The sequence below is a fragment of the Heteronotia binoei genome, chromosome 5 (genome assembly GCF_032191835.1).
Source record: "Heteronotia binoei isolate CCM8104 ecotype False Entrance Well chromosome 5, APGP_CSIRO_Hbin_v1, whole genome shotgun sequence".
In the NCBI taxonomy this organism is placed as follows: Eukaryota; Metazoa; Chordata; class Lepidosauria; order Squamata; family Gekkonidae; genus Heteronotia; species Heteronotia binoei.
The window spans coordinates 118,198,736-118,214,473 of NC_083227.1; the positions used below are offsets into that span (position 1 = coordinate 118,198,736).

Below are 15,738 nucleotides of genomic sequence, written 5' to 3' on the forward strand. Positions count from 1 at the left end.
AACAGTAGTTTATCTGAGAGCTATACCAAATGTGATGTGGGAGATCTGTGATCCAGATCATTATTTATTTTTTTAAAAGCTTTTAAAGTGGCATGAGGGAAGCTGTTGGTAGCTGTTTCCCCACTAGAACAAAAAGCAAATTTAAGGGGTACTTTAGATTGCCAATAGGAGTCCCGTGGCACTGAGTGGTAAGCTTCAATACTGCAGTCCAAGCTCTGCTCACGACCTGGGTTCGATCCTAGTGGAAGCTGGGTTCAGGTAGCTGGCTCAAGGTTGACTCAGCCTTCCATCCTTCTAAGGTCAGTAAAATGACTGCCCAGCTTGCTGGGGGTAAAGTGTAGAATGATGACTGGGGAAGGCAATGGCAAACCACCCCGTAAAAAGTCTGTCATGAAAACATTGTGATGCAATGTCACCCCAGAGTCAGAAATGACTGGTGCTGGCACAGGGGACTACCTTTTACCTTTTTTTTTAAAGATTACCAACTCAGTATGAAAGACTTGAATGCACACACACACACAGAGCATTGTTTCCCTGACCAAATTTACATGGGCTCACCCTGCAGTTGTTACAAAGTTCAAAACTAATGCTGTAAATTCCAACAAGACAAATCCATTGTGTATCATATCTACTTTGACCCTAAGCCACTGGTTGAATTCAGGGCTGAGCTAGGGACTGAACTGCAGACTATTGTTCCAGTTTACACTCTTAACCTCAAAGCTATGACAAACACCTTTTTAATGCATTTATTTTGAAAAACAAACAACAAAAAGGAGTTTCTACCAAGCGAATATTCACTCCAAGCATATGATAAAGTGAGCTCAGTTTATGAAAGTTTAGGCCATTAATCTTTGAGGTGTTACAAGATCCCTATATAGTTTGCTGCAGCAGACCATCATGGCTCTTCCTTGTGACACTTTAAAGACAGATTTATTATGGCAGAAACTTTTATGAGCTAGCACTGTAATGTCACAAAGACCATGCCACAATAAAACTGTTAATATTTTGAGATGCCACAAGACTCCTTTTTGTTTCTGATGTATCAGCTACACATGTGGCATTTGTCATTTATGTTGATTTTCTTTTCAAAGCAATTCTGTCAACCTCTAAACTCATTGATTTCAGCAGGCTTAGATTATGAGGGTTGGAAACATTTCCTTATGGTTTTAGGATATGGGAAGCTTAAAGTATAATTTGAAGTTGTAACATATGGCAATTCAAAAGGATAAGAGCTGACATTTAAAAGTGTACATTCGTACTTTGGGAAGACTCATAGTGTGCTGGTAATTGAATCAAAATTCAAATGATCAACAAAATGTTGAGTGAGACCGAAACATAAAGAAGGTATGTGCACAACAAATAGTCTGTATAAGCACAATCCCTACAAAACAATGTAATCCTTCACTGATGCTTAATATGGAAAGCTACTTGTACAGTTTGATGTGCACTGGCAATCAGATGCTGCCAAAATCCCATTTATATAGTTGCTACTTGTACCAATGATTGCATTTAAAGGAAGTGCATTGTAAAGAGTTTTCTGATACAGGTGGGCACATACATTTCTATGCTTCTGACACAGGTGAAGAGGGATGATGAACAGTCTATGAAATATGTGGAACTTCTTCTAGTTGCTGATTATGCTGAGGTAAGAAAGAAATGTATTATTTATAGCAGATCAGAATCAGACTCTGGATAGACAGTTCAGATACTAATGGTGGTAATAATGTGCAAGGCTACATTTTTTCTAAATCCAAGCTGGCAATGGTCCTGTGCCAGACCTGCAGTAATAACTCCAATTTCTGCTATAGGGTTCACCGAAGTGAATAGTAAAAGGAAAAACTTGGAGGAGACCGATCATTTATTTTAGGTCAACCGTGGAAGCAATTGACAAGGATATAAAAACATCCTGTCAGCAAATGCATGGAGTCTGTTTCTAATCAATGACCTGGAGCTGGCTGGCTTGGGTAGGGTCCATGTCTCGTTAACTGTTCCCAAGAGCATTAGGTCATTCATGCATCTTTTATTTTAATGACATTTTTTCCTAGCATGCTTTTATGAAAAGAAGTGATTGCAGCTCGTATAATTTCTCAGGAGGTAACTTGATTCTCTTACTGGATCTCTGCACGACTGCTGTTTTCCCACTTATGATTTTGCGATGGACATAAAGTGCATTTTTCCACCATAATCAACATATCCACACAAATTCAGGATTCAGATGCTATAGCCTATTGATTCCTCCAGCCTTAAAACATTCAATGTCATACCTGGCAATTTCTGATCGTTTTGTTATGACATAGTGATTGAGCCAACTAGTGTTGTTAAAACTGTGTAGCTCCTGCTGGGCCACTGGCTGTAGTGTATGTTGAGTGAAACTAGAGGAGTAACATAATTTTTCTGTTCCTGGGCACTGAGAAGCTGTAAGCAAAAGGCAGGGAATACAGGTTTTCTCTGTTTGCTTGCTGTACACCTTTAACTGGATAAATGAATGACACAAATTAATTTCGAGATCCCACAGAAAATGGAAAATTTCATTTTTTCCAATTTTACTGAAAAATACCAGTTTTTGTGTGTTAAAAGGATGTGACTGGTGCAGGGTTACCAGTCAGTGGCTAGCGATTAGTGGGAGTCTGGGGGGCAGGGTCATGGGGAGCAACATCATTGTGACTGTGTTACATCTCTTCTGGGGAAAACCCAGAAGTAATATGCTTCTCTAGGAATTTCTAGAGAATCAGTAGTAGTGTCAGTAGTAGTTTTTTTCTTCATTTTTCTCTGCCAGCTGACGGAGCAGCAGAGGGCATCGGGGGTTGCTGGCAGGAAGTCTCTCACCACAGTGGGAAATTGGCCAACCCTAGACTAGGGCAAGGCCTTTCAATAATTGTCAGTTCACTAGTCACCACTCCAGGTTTTATCATTTTTCCATTTTCCCCATTGCATCAGGCATCCCAGCCAGAATAAGATTCTTGGACAGAATTTTAGTAGTGAAATCTCAAATGATTAAATGGGCAATTAATGTAAATAAAGAAATACAGATGGAAACTTGGGAATATTTGTGGAAGAACTCTATGAAACTTTCAACATGTCAAAGTATTAAAGAAAACTGTTTTAAGATGATGTAGAGATGGTATATGACTCCTAAAAATTGGCAAAGATGAATAACAAAATGCCAGACAGATGTTGGAAATGTAAAAAACATGAAGGTTCTTTCTACCATATGTGGTGGACTTGTGAAAGAGCGAAAAAGTATTGGCAGATGATTCAACAAGAGATTTCTAAGATCTTGGGATACGAATTTAACAAAGTTGCAGAGACTTTTCTGTTGGGATTACAAATGGAATAATTTCCAAAAGAAGATAGAACTTTAATCTGGTACTTGCTCTCAGCTGCTAGGACATTGTATGCGCAGTTGTGGAAGCAAGAAAAAATACCAGAGAAATGGGATTGGCTTGTTAAAGTTACGACATGGAGCGAAATGGATACGTTAACAAGAACTTCAAGAGACTATGATTTAGAAGTAGTCAGGATGGAGTGGAAGAAGTTCAGAAGATACGTAGAAAAAGAATGGAAAATAAAGGGATATTGGACAATTTTTGATAATGATTAACTAAAAGTGGGAGGAGGATATGAACTGGGGTTCTTATTAATTAGGGGTACCTTTTATAATGATGGTTTGAATAGAGTACACCGGTGGGGGTCAAGTAATGGGGGAGGGGTAGAAAGAAAGTAATATATGGGATAGAGAAAAAGTAATTATTAATGTTATAAGAATTTGAATATATTGCCATATGTTACTAATAAAATTGTTTGAACCAGAAGATTCTTGGACAGAATTTTGTGCCTTGGATATAAAATCCACTCAAGCCTGTGTGGCCTGTAATAGAGGGATGAGGTAAACTGGACAGATACAAGATAGTTTTTCTTTTTAAAACTTAATAAGGATGAAGTTGGTTAAAAACAAATAACCTAAGTGGGGTGAGGTAGTCAAAGGTCACATGGACATAAGGGATTTCAGTTTTTAAATCATTCATGCTTAGGAAAAGTACCTTTGCAGGCAGGCTTGTGTAGTGTGTTAAATTATTGATCAAAACCATTGCAAAATATACATCGCATCCTACAAAACTCTATCTTCTAAGACAGCATGAGGGAATTAAATTAATAATCTGATCCCCATACTTCCCTTATCCCACTCTCTTATTATACCCAACCCTTTTACCAAATTTCAACTCCTACTTTTCAGCTGACAAAATCTCTGCTGTCAGTTCTTAACCGAACTGTTTCCTGGCCTACAGCCCCTATTGGTTGTTGGAGTTCTGAACTCATTGGCTTGTCTGTTCTGAGTGATTTTCTTCTCCCCTGTCTGTAACAATATATGTCCATTTATTTTCAGTCATTTATTCTGTTTTATGATTTATTTAAACAATTCAACATTTATTTTCAACATGTGCTGGAAGGAAAGAGATTTATTATATGTCATTATTAGAACAAAAGCATTTACAAACTGTCATGCGATATACCAAAATTTCTATTTCAAATTCATATGATTAATACCATCTGATAGCTCCCTAGCTGAACATTATGAAAGAGCTCTACTGGAATCCCACAGGAATTTGACATGTTTAGAAATAGCAGGGATCTTTCACAGAATGATTCTGAATTGTTTCCCCTTCATTTTTTTTAATAGTTTCAAAAGAATAATCATGATCTTCAAGCAACCAAGAATAAATTGGTAGAGGCTGCTAATTATGTAGATAAGGTAAGTCCCAATATGTATATTTTATAGGAAAATGTATCCTTTCATCACTGGATGTTCTGCCATAGCAATCATTTGCAATTGGATTTTCCTGTGGACAAGACTATGCAGATGCTAATGAGTGCTATAGTAGAATAATACAATATCCAACAATGTGTAGAATACTGTTCTGAGTTCTGCTAAGGAACCAACTGCCAGTGCAAATATTTCCTTTTTTCCTAGGGAAGGCAGCTTGAGGAGTGGGATTAAAATGTCAGAGGGATTTTTCCCCCTACCCATTTTATCTCTGCTCTAAAATGTCTTCCAAATTTTTAATTTTTTTAAATTTTATTTGATTTATATCCCACCCTCTCCGCCGAAGCATGTCTTCTAAGGTACCAAAATGTGTATCTGCAGAGAGATCATCCTGTAATAAGGTGACTGGAAAGGTGTAGTTTGAAGCAGAAAAGTAGTAGGCAGATAAAGTGTCAAATGTCCTTCTCCCCTTTTATCATTTCTCCATTTCATATTGCTCCCTGCTTACGTCTTCCTTTGGGGGAGGAGGATCCACCAGGGATGGATTATAGGCATTTGCGTAAAACATCTGGTTCAGATAGATTTGTCAAATGATCTCTGTTGATTTCAAATTGGGGCCTGGAAATCTCATGCTATAATAATTATCTTGAGGCAGTAAAGATCAGTTCGCTTGGAGAAAATGGCTGCTTTAGAGGCCAGACTCCATGGCATTGTACCCTGCTGAAGTCCCTCCCCTCTAGGCTCCACCCCCAAAATCTTTAGGTATTTCCTCACCCAAAGATGGCAACCCTAAGTTCAGCCCTAAGAATCAGAACTCATTCAAACAGGACTAGAGAATACCTCTAGCACCTTTTCCACCTGATTATGGGTTGGATCCAGACAGCTGTGAGAAGAGCATTGCTTTCAGAATAGATTTTTCCTGTCCTCTTCCATCAGTAGCATCTTGTATATCTGAAAAGCTGCTTCTGAGGGTTGGGAGAAACTCATAGACAGTATAAGATTCAGTACAGAGGGCTGCAGAACAGCTAGTTTGGATTCAATGTCATTCTTTCACCGTAAGGAAAAATATGTTGGATATCTAAATAGGGAGCTAAAATTGGGTGGAAGAGTTCAGTGCATCCAGATTATCCTAGCACAGGCTGGAAGAAGATCCTCCTGTTTAAAGAAACTTCCTCCAATTTAAGTGGCTGTTCCACTGAAGGAAAGCTCCTCAGGCAGAAGGAAGGCTTCATTAACTTCAGCTCTTATCTTCTTAGTTTTACAAATCCCTGAACATACGAATTGCCCTGGTGGGGCTTGAGGTCTGGAATGACCACAACATGTGTGAAATCTCTGCGAATCCACATTCAACTCTGTGGTCTTTTCTTGCTTGGAGGCAGAAACAACTGAAGTATAAAAAGCATGACAATGCCCAGCTGATCACGTAAGTTATTTTTAGAGGAATTAGCACAGTCCTTTGAATAATTATGTTGTGATCCTACCTGAGCCCATTATGGGAAAGGGTGGAATATAAGCCTACTAAATAAATAAAATAAATAAAAAATAAAAATAAATAAATAAATAAATAAATTATGAGCAACAGCCTCAGTGTGTGGATTAAAAGATCTGTACAATGGGCCCATGTACAGAGGGGGGGTTTGTTTTACAACCCTGGGGAAGCTTTAGGCTTGCAGAAATGTATAAAATGTAAAAAATACATTGGTTAACAAACCCTAAAATCACAGAAGCAGTGCTTGCTTCTTTAAGAAAAGAGTGCAACTAAGATCTTGTGACATCTCAGCAACCATTTCAGGGTTGTCAGGCAATCTCCAATCAGCAGTTCTGGTGGAAGAAGTACTAAAAGTAAAAGTTGGGACAACAGAATGTAAAACTGGAAGGGAGGAACAAAAAAAGCAAAAGAGGACTCTGAATATGGGGGAGTAGAACAGAAAAAGGTGGTTGATGAGGATGGCACAGGCAATCAAGAATGAAACAGAACAGGAAGCAGAATGGAAAAATGGAGAGTTGCAGGCACTGCCAGAGGGAGGCAAAGAGTAAAATGAAGTAGCAGAGAGGGTGTGGGGAAATGTGATTCTTTGTGAACCCCCCATTTGTCCAATTATATTTGTACACCATTGGATAGATCATCCACTTTTAATAGTGATGATGGCATATTCCACGTGATTAGCTCACAAATGTGCATTTCCCACAAACACCTGCACATATTGTTTGGAATATCTAGGTCCTACAGGCTCACTCATTTTATATTTTACTACTTCCATAGAGGGAAAGTATCATCTTGGAAACTGTCCAGTTAATAGTCTGTATCCATGGCCATAGAGCATTCCACATGAGTTTTGTTCCCCTTAACAGATACAGCCTTGCATCTATTGAAAGAGCTGTTGTGGAAAGCCAAAATGTGAAAAGAATGGTTATTATAAATAAACTCATTATAAACATTGTAATATATAGGAATGCAGCTCATGTTTGAAAAATATTTATGGCAACTTTCATGTCCTGTCACCCTTTCTTATAAAAGGTTCACATTGGCATGTAGGCTTAAGGAAAATCAACAAATGCAGCAATCACAGGTATTATATAGAAATTTGCTTTTACAACAACTTTATGCACAGATAGATGCCATCTGAATCCTTTACTATCAGCACTGTATAAAACAACTTCATGTGCAACTAATTTCTTTTCATCCACAAATGTGTTTCAGTGGGATGGCTTTCCATGGCTCTACTATTGGTTTGGCACCTCTCATGGCCATGTGTTCTGTCTACCAGTCTGGAGGAGTGAACATGGTAAGTAATTCTTAATAAAATCATAGAAAGAGTTGCTATTGGGAAGTTGTATGCTAGGCTCTTTGCACAGTGTCCACAGTGCCCTGTACATTTTGCTCCAGTCAACAGAATTCGAATTACCATATGGCATTGATTTAGCTGTAGATTCAGGACAGATCAGTGAAAGCAGTTCTTCATATAATGCACAGTTAACTAATGGAATTAACTGCCGCAAGATATGGTGATGGTCACTGGCTTAGAAAATTTTAAAAGAGATCTACAGATTTTGGAGATCTACCAACAATTATTAGCCCTAATAGCTAAATGGAGCTTTCCTATTCAGAAGTAATACAGTTGAATAACAGATGCTAGGGACAAGCAGAGGGAAAGGACTGTTTTCCTTTAGGTTTTGTTGTGGACTTCTTTGACTTTGCTGGCCATCATTACAAACAGGATGCAAGACTAGGTGGCCTGATCTGATCCTGCAAGGCTGTTTTGAATGTAGTCTAGCTTCTAAACCATATGCTGATATCTTTTAAAATCATAATGATGGTATTTTGATAAAGAAAAAAAATTGAAAACAGCAGCCATATGTAGCATTTGGCATATAAAAGCGAGGGCACCATTCCAGTTTTGCTGCTAAGTAAACAGAGAGATCACCAGACTGGATCAACTTGATGTCACCTGTTACAGTTAGCCTCTGTTCCTAAAAAGATAAGTAAGCTTTGTATGGTGCAACTTTGAGATAACATTGATATTTTCAGGATACAGGAAAACTATACATCTTTCTTTTTTAATAAGTAGGTTTATAATACATAACTGTTTTTAGAGCATAGTGATGTGTCACCAAAGATATAGGTTTCATTTACTCACCTGGAACTGAATTAGTTTTGCAGTTACATTAAATAATTATGAGTGTACAGATACTCTCTAGCATCAGTGACTGTTCCATGGAACAGATGGTCACACAATGTACCGAGGGGAGGCCATCCTGAACTTGGTACTAAGTAAAACTCAAGACCTGGTGAGAGATGTAAATGTGATAGCACTGGCCGGGAACAGTGATCATTAGGGCGCTTTTTTTTTTTTAGCAGGAAAGCACAGGAACGCAGCTCCAGCTGGCTTGGCATCAGGGGATGTGGCCTAACATGCAAATGAATTCCTGTTGGACTTTTTTTACACAAAAAGCCCTGTGTGAAACAATGGTGATGTGAGGGTGGAGCCTAATATGCAAATTAGTTCTTGTTGGGGTTTTCTACCCTCCCCCGGTGACCATAATGATATTGAGTTTAGTATTTATGTAAATAGCAAATTACCCTAAAAGACCACGCACATTTAACTTTAGAAGGGGTAACTACTCTCAAATGAAGGGGTTTGTGATGAAAAAACAGAAATGAAAGTAAGGTGGGTTAAATCCCTTCAAGAAGCTTGGAGAATATTTAAAAATACAATCCTAGAAGCTCAGATAAAATGTATCCTACAGGTTAGGAAAGGTATTTAAAAGGCCTGCATATTTAACAAACAAACAAACAGAAGCAGTAAAAGGTAAGGAGGATTCGTTTAAGCAGTGTAAGGCTAGATGAGTGAGGTAAATAAAAGGAAGCACAGGCTTTGGCAAATAAAATGGAAGTTGCTGATCAGACAGGCAGAAAGGATCTATGAGGAATAGTTTGATATTTTAGCAGAGAAAAAGAAACCATACCACACACACGTGTAAATTAGCTAAAGGAAGGTTTACTAGTAAAATTAGGAAGGGTTACATGATAACGATAAAACAATAAATAATCTAGCTAGCTAGCTACATCTTTCTAGTTACTGTAGTAAAACTGTAGTAAACTCTGTAGTAAACTAAAACATTAAGTAGACTGATGTCAGTTCCTGGTGTTCCCCAAAGTGAGGTAACAGTGTCATTCAATGGTGATTTTTGTAACATAATTTTTGTCCTGCAGGCTGCAAGAGCAGCAGTGGGAAACAGGAGTTGGGGACAGGGGATCCCCTGGCAGGAAACTGGAAGCTTGTACCAGATAATGTGGAATTACTACTATTGCAAACAGCTTTATTCGAATGTATACTACCTTTGATGCTTTATTCTGTGCCTGGACAGGATCATTCTGATAATGCCATTGGAGTTGCAGCCACCATGGCACACGAGATGGGACATAACTTTGGCATGAGCCATGATTCAGCTGGCTGTTGTATGGCTAGTGCTAAGGATGGAGGATGCATCATGGCTGCTGCAACAGGGTAAGGTGGCATTCCACAGTGTTCACTATTATTAAGTTGAGCTACAGTGTTGTGCTTGACCATTTAAACCTAAGAAATTTGCTCTGAATTATAGTTTAATCTGTGGTCACTGTAAGGGAGGTTCTTGGGGGGCACCATCAATCTGCCCCCCAATCAAGATTGCCAACCTCCAAGTGGGAGCTGTAGTTCTCCCAGACCTACAACTGATCTCCAGACTACCAAGATCAGTTTCCCTGGAGGAATTGGCAGCTTCAGCCAGTGCACTCTTTGGAATTACATCCATGTGGAACTCCCTCCTCTCCTCAAATTCCACCTTCCCCAGAATATGCCCCCTCAATCTCCATGAATTTCCCAACCTGGAGGTAGCAATCCCACTTCCAGTATCACCTATAGACATCACCTACTGGCCACACAGGAGAGGAGGAGGATTCTTGCACCTTGTTCCTTCTTTTCCTCCCAGCTCTCTCTCACACAGCCTGTGGATGGTAGCTGCTGGGTGCCAGCCAAGCCACTTGCCAGCTGTTTTTAAAGGTACCCTAACAGGCTGCAGATGCCCTTTGGTGTCCCCTTATGAGGAGTCCTCCCTATTTGATGCAGGGAGACAGCTAGTCAGCAGGCAAAGCTGAGACCTGCCTCCCCGCTGAAACTCCCTGCTGTTTTAAGGGCTGGTTTCCAGGGCAACATTATAAACATGTGACACCTTTTTCTCCACTTTGAGGCAAACCAATGAGTTTACTAGCCTCCCTACACTTGAACAGGCAGTATGTTCATACCTGCCATATTTTCAGCTTCTCATAAGATCTGGAGTGACCAAAAAGGCAAATATTTGAAACTCATAAGTGAAATTCATTTTATTTTTACTTCATTTATACCCCACCTTTCTCCTCAATGGGGACTCACAACAGCTTATATTATCTTATCCCCTCCATTTCATCCACACAACTACTCTATGAGAGTTTGGCTGACAGCATGTAACTGACCCAAGCTTCTGTGGCAACAAGCTTCTGTGGCAGAATGGGGATTTAAACCTGGGTCTCCCAGACCCTAGTCCAGCGCTGCAACCACACTGACTCTAATCTAATGGAATCCGGGTATTCAACATAGGATTGATCCCGACTTGAACAAAAAAGAAATGCATTCCTAGTAGGCCTGCTCTTCCCCTTATTTAGAAGCAACAACTTTATGTTACTTTTTTGTTACATATTTAAAATATTTATACCCATCTTTCTACTACTCTAGGTGATTTAGAAGATTAAAATACTTATCCCAATAAAAACCAAACATTAGAACAAATCGCAGCAATGCCATTAGACAATAATATTAAACAAAATAATAAATGGCAAATTTACAGTATAGAATCAAATAGACAGAGTTGTGTATTATCCGCATGTAACATCTGTTCCCTACGATTTCATGTGGACAGCACAGCAGAGAAGATAGAACTTTTCCCCATAAGGAAGGGCAGCTTTTTATTTGGCAATCCCTGTTATCAGAGTGTTTTCTTGTTCCAGTAGAACAAAATTTGATTCCAGTGACAATGTTAAGACCAACAAAGTTTTATCCAAGGCATTTAAGTTATGAGCTTTCATTTTATTCAAGGTATGAACTTCTTCAGATACAGATGCATGCACATGAAAGCTCATACCTTGAATTAAACTTTGTTGATCTTAAAGGTGGTACTGGACTTCAACTTTGTTCTACTGATTCGGACCAACATGGCTGCCTGCCTTTGATGTATCTTCTTGTTCCACTGTAATATGAAAAGTCATTATCAAATAAAGTATTGTGATATTCTACACTGGCTTGTTTTCAGGCACCCATTCCCTAAGGTGTTCAATTGGTGCAATAAGAAGGAACTGAACAGATATATGCAGTCTGGTGGAGGGATGTGCCTTTACAATATGCCAGATACCAAGATCTTATACGGAGGAAAGAAATGTGGAAACGGTTACCTGGAAGAAGGAGAAGAATGTGATTGTGGAGAAGTGGAGGTAACTCTTGTATGGATCAGATAATTTCATAAGCCTTATGTTCAGAAGGGAATACTAGTCTCTCGTGTTCTCTCAGAAGCTTGCTTTTCTAGGTATGGGATTTTTTTCACTCTTTTCTAACCAGAGTTTATTTGGTGTCACTGGAAAAATGACATCAAAGTTTGCTGCAGCTTTGAAATATGATAAACAGCTCTGTAGTATTTTGTTGTTACTCTTAACATGATTAAAATAATTTTATCTCACCTTTTCACTACTCACAACCTTCAAGATGGTTTACAAAATATATAAAAATGCAAACAATTAGCAATATATCCACAGAGCAGGTGTCTTTTCCCCAGTCCTTATGGTCTTTTTGCCACTTCTGCTCTGGCTGTTGTTCCATGGCAGGGTTGTATAGCCCCCTTCCAGAGAGCAATTGCAAAGCTTACATTCAGCAGACATATTATCAGTGCCTTTGGGCTTCTTCCTCTGTGCAGGTGCAATGGAGACCCAGCAGCTTCTTCCCTCTATGCCACAGTAGTGGCAGTTGGAAGCTAAAATGAGTGGATCTTCAGTCAAGGCTAGGTCCAGGCACAGTGGAGGGGTACCTGACAGAGTCCTCTCCTCTCCTGTCTGATTTTCCCCATTTGTTTGAAAACTGTTTTCATTGGCAGCACAACTCAAACATAATGTTCTAGTAGTGGTATTAATGGAAAGCATGATAGGGAGCTTGTTTTATGTTCTTTGTGGTACTTGTAAGGAGGATAAGTAGCGCTGGTAGTTGCAGCACACTGGAAAAAACACTCAGATGCTTTCCAGTGTGTTAAGTTCAGAACCTCTGTCATGTAAACACAACATGTCTCTTGTATCTCCCATCTCTCCCTCAGGAGTGCAATAATCCTTGCTGCAATGCTGCTAGTTGTTCTCTGAAGCTTGGTGCTGAGTGTGCTCATGGAACTTGCTGTCACCTGTGTAAGGTGGGGTTTCGTTCTTCCTTTATCTGTGGCACAAGAAAAAAAATGGTTTGTTGTTCTGTGTACAGGATAATAATTAAGAAGAGAGTGAAGGATATATGATTTCACTTGATTTGAAGCCATCTTTACTTTGTAAACTCTGGCCTAAAAACTAAAACTTAATCGGAAAATATATACTTAGCACTGTCAGTCGCAACCAGAGAACATGTGTTTAAGTGCCTCTATTTATTTAAAATGTTTCTTTGCCATATTTCCATCCAAATAGATTTCCCAAGGTGGTGAATATAAAAACATTAAAACATTTAAACCATTAATACAGCATTTAAAGTAAGATATATATAAAATATTTAAACATCAGAAAAAATATATAGAGACACACATAACAACTGAGCCAGGGAGGAGGGCCAGTAAGTTAGTGGGCATATGCCAGACAAACAAAAAAATCTTCACCCACTAGAGGACAAAATGGTAGAAGGAGACAGGTGAAGTTCCCTGGGGAAGGAATTCCAAAGTTTTCCTAAATTCTGCTGGTTATGGCATCTACTGTCCATGCAACATTTTATTCATTTTCATTTATTTAAAATGTTTCTTCATGGTTCAAGGTGGCGTGCAAAGAATATATCATCTATACATATAGATATACAGATAGATGTATATCTGTGTCAGGGCCATATGGATTATTTATAACATCATTTGCAGGCCATAAAAATTATCAGCTTAAAAAATAATGCTCCACTGAGGGAGAATGATTCAAGCCAGCAAAATTAATGCAAATAATTGTTTTTTCTATTTGAAGTAATGTGGGGAGAGCCTAATCTGGCACACACACGCGGTCCGCTGCCCTAGGCAAATGTATAGGTCCAGGGCTTTCTTTTTTGTAGAAAAAGCCCAGCAGGAACTCAGTAGCATATTAGACCACATCCCCTAATATTAGCATATTAGGTCACACACTCATTAGCATATTAGGCCACACCATCTGGGATAATCAAGTGCAAACTGAACTGTGACTAACTTTTCCAGGCCCTGCAGCAATTCTGGCCGGTCCGCCAGGCCCCAGGGAGGCTGCTGCACAGTACATCTGGGCCCTGTGATCCCTGCCTGGCCCTGGGGAGGCTGCTGCACAGCGCAGGTGGGCCCCACAATCCTCGCTGGCCAGCCATGTCCCAGGGAGGCTGCTACATGGCTCAGTTTGGTCCAGCAATCCCCAAGGGCCATATCAAGTGACCTCAAGGGCTGTATACGGCCCTCGGGATGGAGGTTCCCCACCCCTGATCTATATACATCTTTATCTATCTATACACTGTTCAAGAGTACTGTTTGGGGATTTTGCAGAAAATAGTGAGATAGAAATGATCGACTGAGAGCTGTACGGAAGAGCTGTCTAACATACCCTACAGAAGGATAATAATAATGATGATGCCTTATGTGTTTCTTGTGGAAGTCTGTTCCTCCTGACAGTAGCCATGAAAATTTTCAGTGGCATGGATGAATGAATTGGGCAGGTTGATAGTAGTATTAGGAAATCCTGTTAGGCCAATTTCAGTTGTTGCCAGGAAGAAAGGCAATCCTTTAGATTATCACCTAGGGATCCTATGGTTTTGAGGGCCAAAATGTGGTGGGGAGAAAATTGAAGTTTCATATATTGACTAGAAAATATTCCTGTCAATTCTTTATTTGCTTGCTTCTAGTCTTGTTTATTATATACAGACTGCATGTAACTCATATTAGGAAGATTCTTAAAATTAAAACTATGAAATGAGAATCAGTCTGTATTGAGAGTTTGTCATTATATGTCTAAAGAAACTCTCCTTGCTGTAGAAAGACTGGTTCTGTGAATCCACCCTTTATCACTTCAGATGAAATTTAACTTGGACTCATAATCTCATAGCTGTTCATAATGGATTATGTTTGGAAGCAGATTTTACAGTACAGAAATTAGTATATTTCTGCATTCTAGAGTTTCATGAAATATATTGTATCCCACAGTGGTTGCTACCATCTAGCCACTTGTTGTTTGAAATTCTTTTGCCTACTGATTTCTTATGACAGATTGTGGAGTGAAATCTACAGGTGTTGGTATGCCTAGGCTAGACTAAAGACAGCCACCTATTTCATCACATATCCTCTGAGGAGTCCCCCATGCCACCTGTCGGAGCTTATACTGGCGCCACCCTATGATTAGGGGTGACTACAAGCGCCAGGCTTGTCTTTCAGACAAAGCAACTGGCCTAGCAGGGATTGGAATATACCATACTTGATTGTGTTACCAGTTTAATGACCATGTTTATGCTTTCCAGCACCTGGAAAGGAAAAGTATGCCCTTTGGAACACAGAGAGTTTTCTTTGTAGGGATTAGAATATCTTGTATCTTGGTTAATAGTTTTCTGTTGCATTTTGTATAGTTCCATGGGGACTATCTTAAACTATCTGTTGAGATATAAGTAATGAGATGTTGTGTGTGTGAGTGTGGGGGAGGGAGAGAGAGGACGATATAGGCAAGGGATGTCTCATTTTACATCTCAGCTTTCCTAGGAAAATCTGACCCAAATATTCTTGGTGTGTTAACCCTTTCTGTGCTCCTCTCTGACGGTAGGGTTGCCAAGTTCTCCTTAGCCACTGATGGGTAATATGGGGGTAAGGTTGCTGGATCAGTTGGGAAACTCCTGGAGTTAGGGATGCAGCCTGGGATGACAGGAATCTCTGGGTACAATACCATAGAGTTCACCCTCCAAAGTATCCATTTTCCCCAGGGGAATTAATTTCTGTTGTCTAGAGATGAGCTATAATTCTAGGGGATCCCTAGGTCTCACTGGAAGCTGGCATCGCTATCTGCGGGTCATGCATGGGGGTTGCTTGAAACTGCTGTCCATGTGAGCTCTTTGTTTGTGGCCAACTAGTCATATGAGCCTTTGCACATTCAAGATTAAGCTTTTGGCATATCAACGCTAACCTTCATTTTCAATGGTGGCAGCATGAAATATTTTAATTATCTATATAGCAATACTGGTGCAGAGCTCATAGGT

The 15,738-nt window shown here is 39.5% G+C and overlaps 1 protein-coding gene across 1 annotated transcript in view; it reads left to right on the forward strand.

Annotated features, from left to right (window-relative positions):
• Nucleotides 1–15,738, forward strand: part of ADAM19 (ADAM metallopeptidase domain 19) — a 90,226-nt gene that overhangs the window by 48,113 nt on the left and 26,375 nt on the right. Inside the window, exons 7-13 of the mRNA XM_060240243.1 lie at nucleotides 1,580–1,645; nucleotides 4,679–4,750; nucleotides 6,019–6,185; nucleotides 7,464–7,548; nucleotides 9,632–9,771; nucleotides 11,585–11,762; nucleotides 12,629–12,718. Coding sequence (XP_060096226.1) covers nucleotides 1,580–1,645; nucleotides 4,679–4,750; nucleotides 6,019–6,185; nucleotides 7,464–7,548; nucleotides 9,632–9,771; nucleotides 11,585–11,762; nucleotides 12,629–12,718 — 798 coding nt within the window. The remainder of the gene's footprint in view (nucleotides 1–1,579; nucleotides 1,646–4,678; nucleotides 4,751–6,018; nucleotides 6,186–7,463; nucleotides 7,549–9,631; nucleotides 9,772–11,584; nucleotides 11,763–12,628; nucleotides 12,719–15,738) is intronic.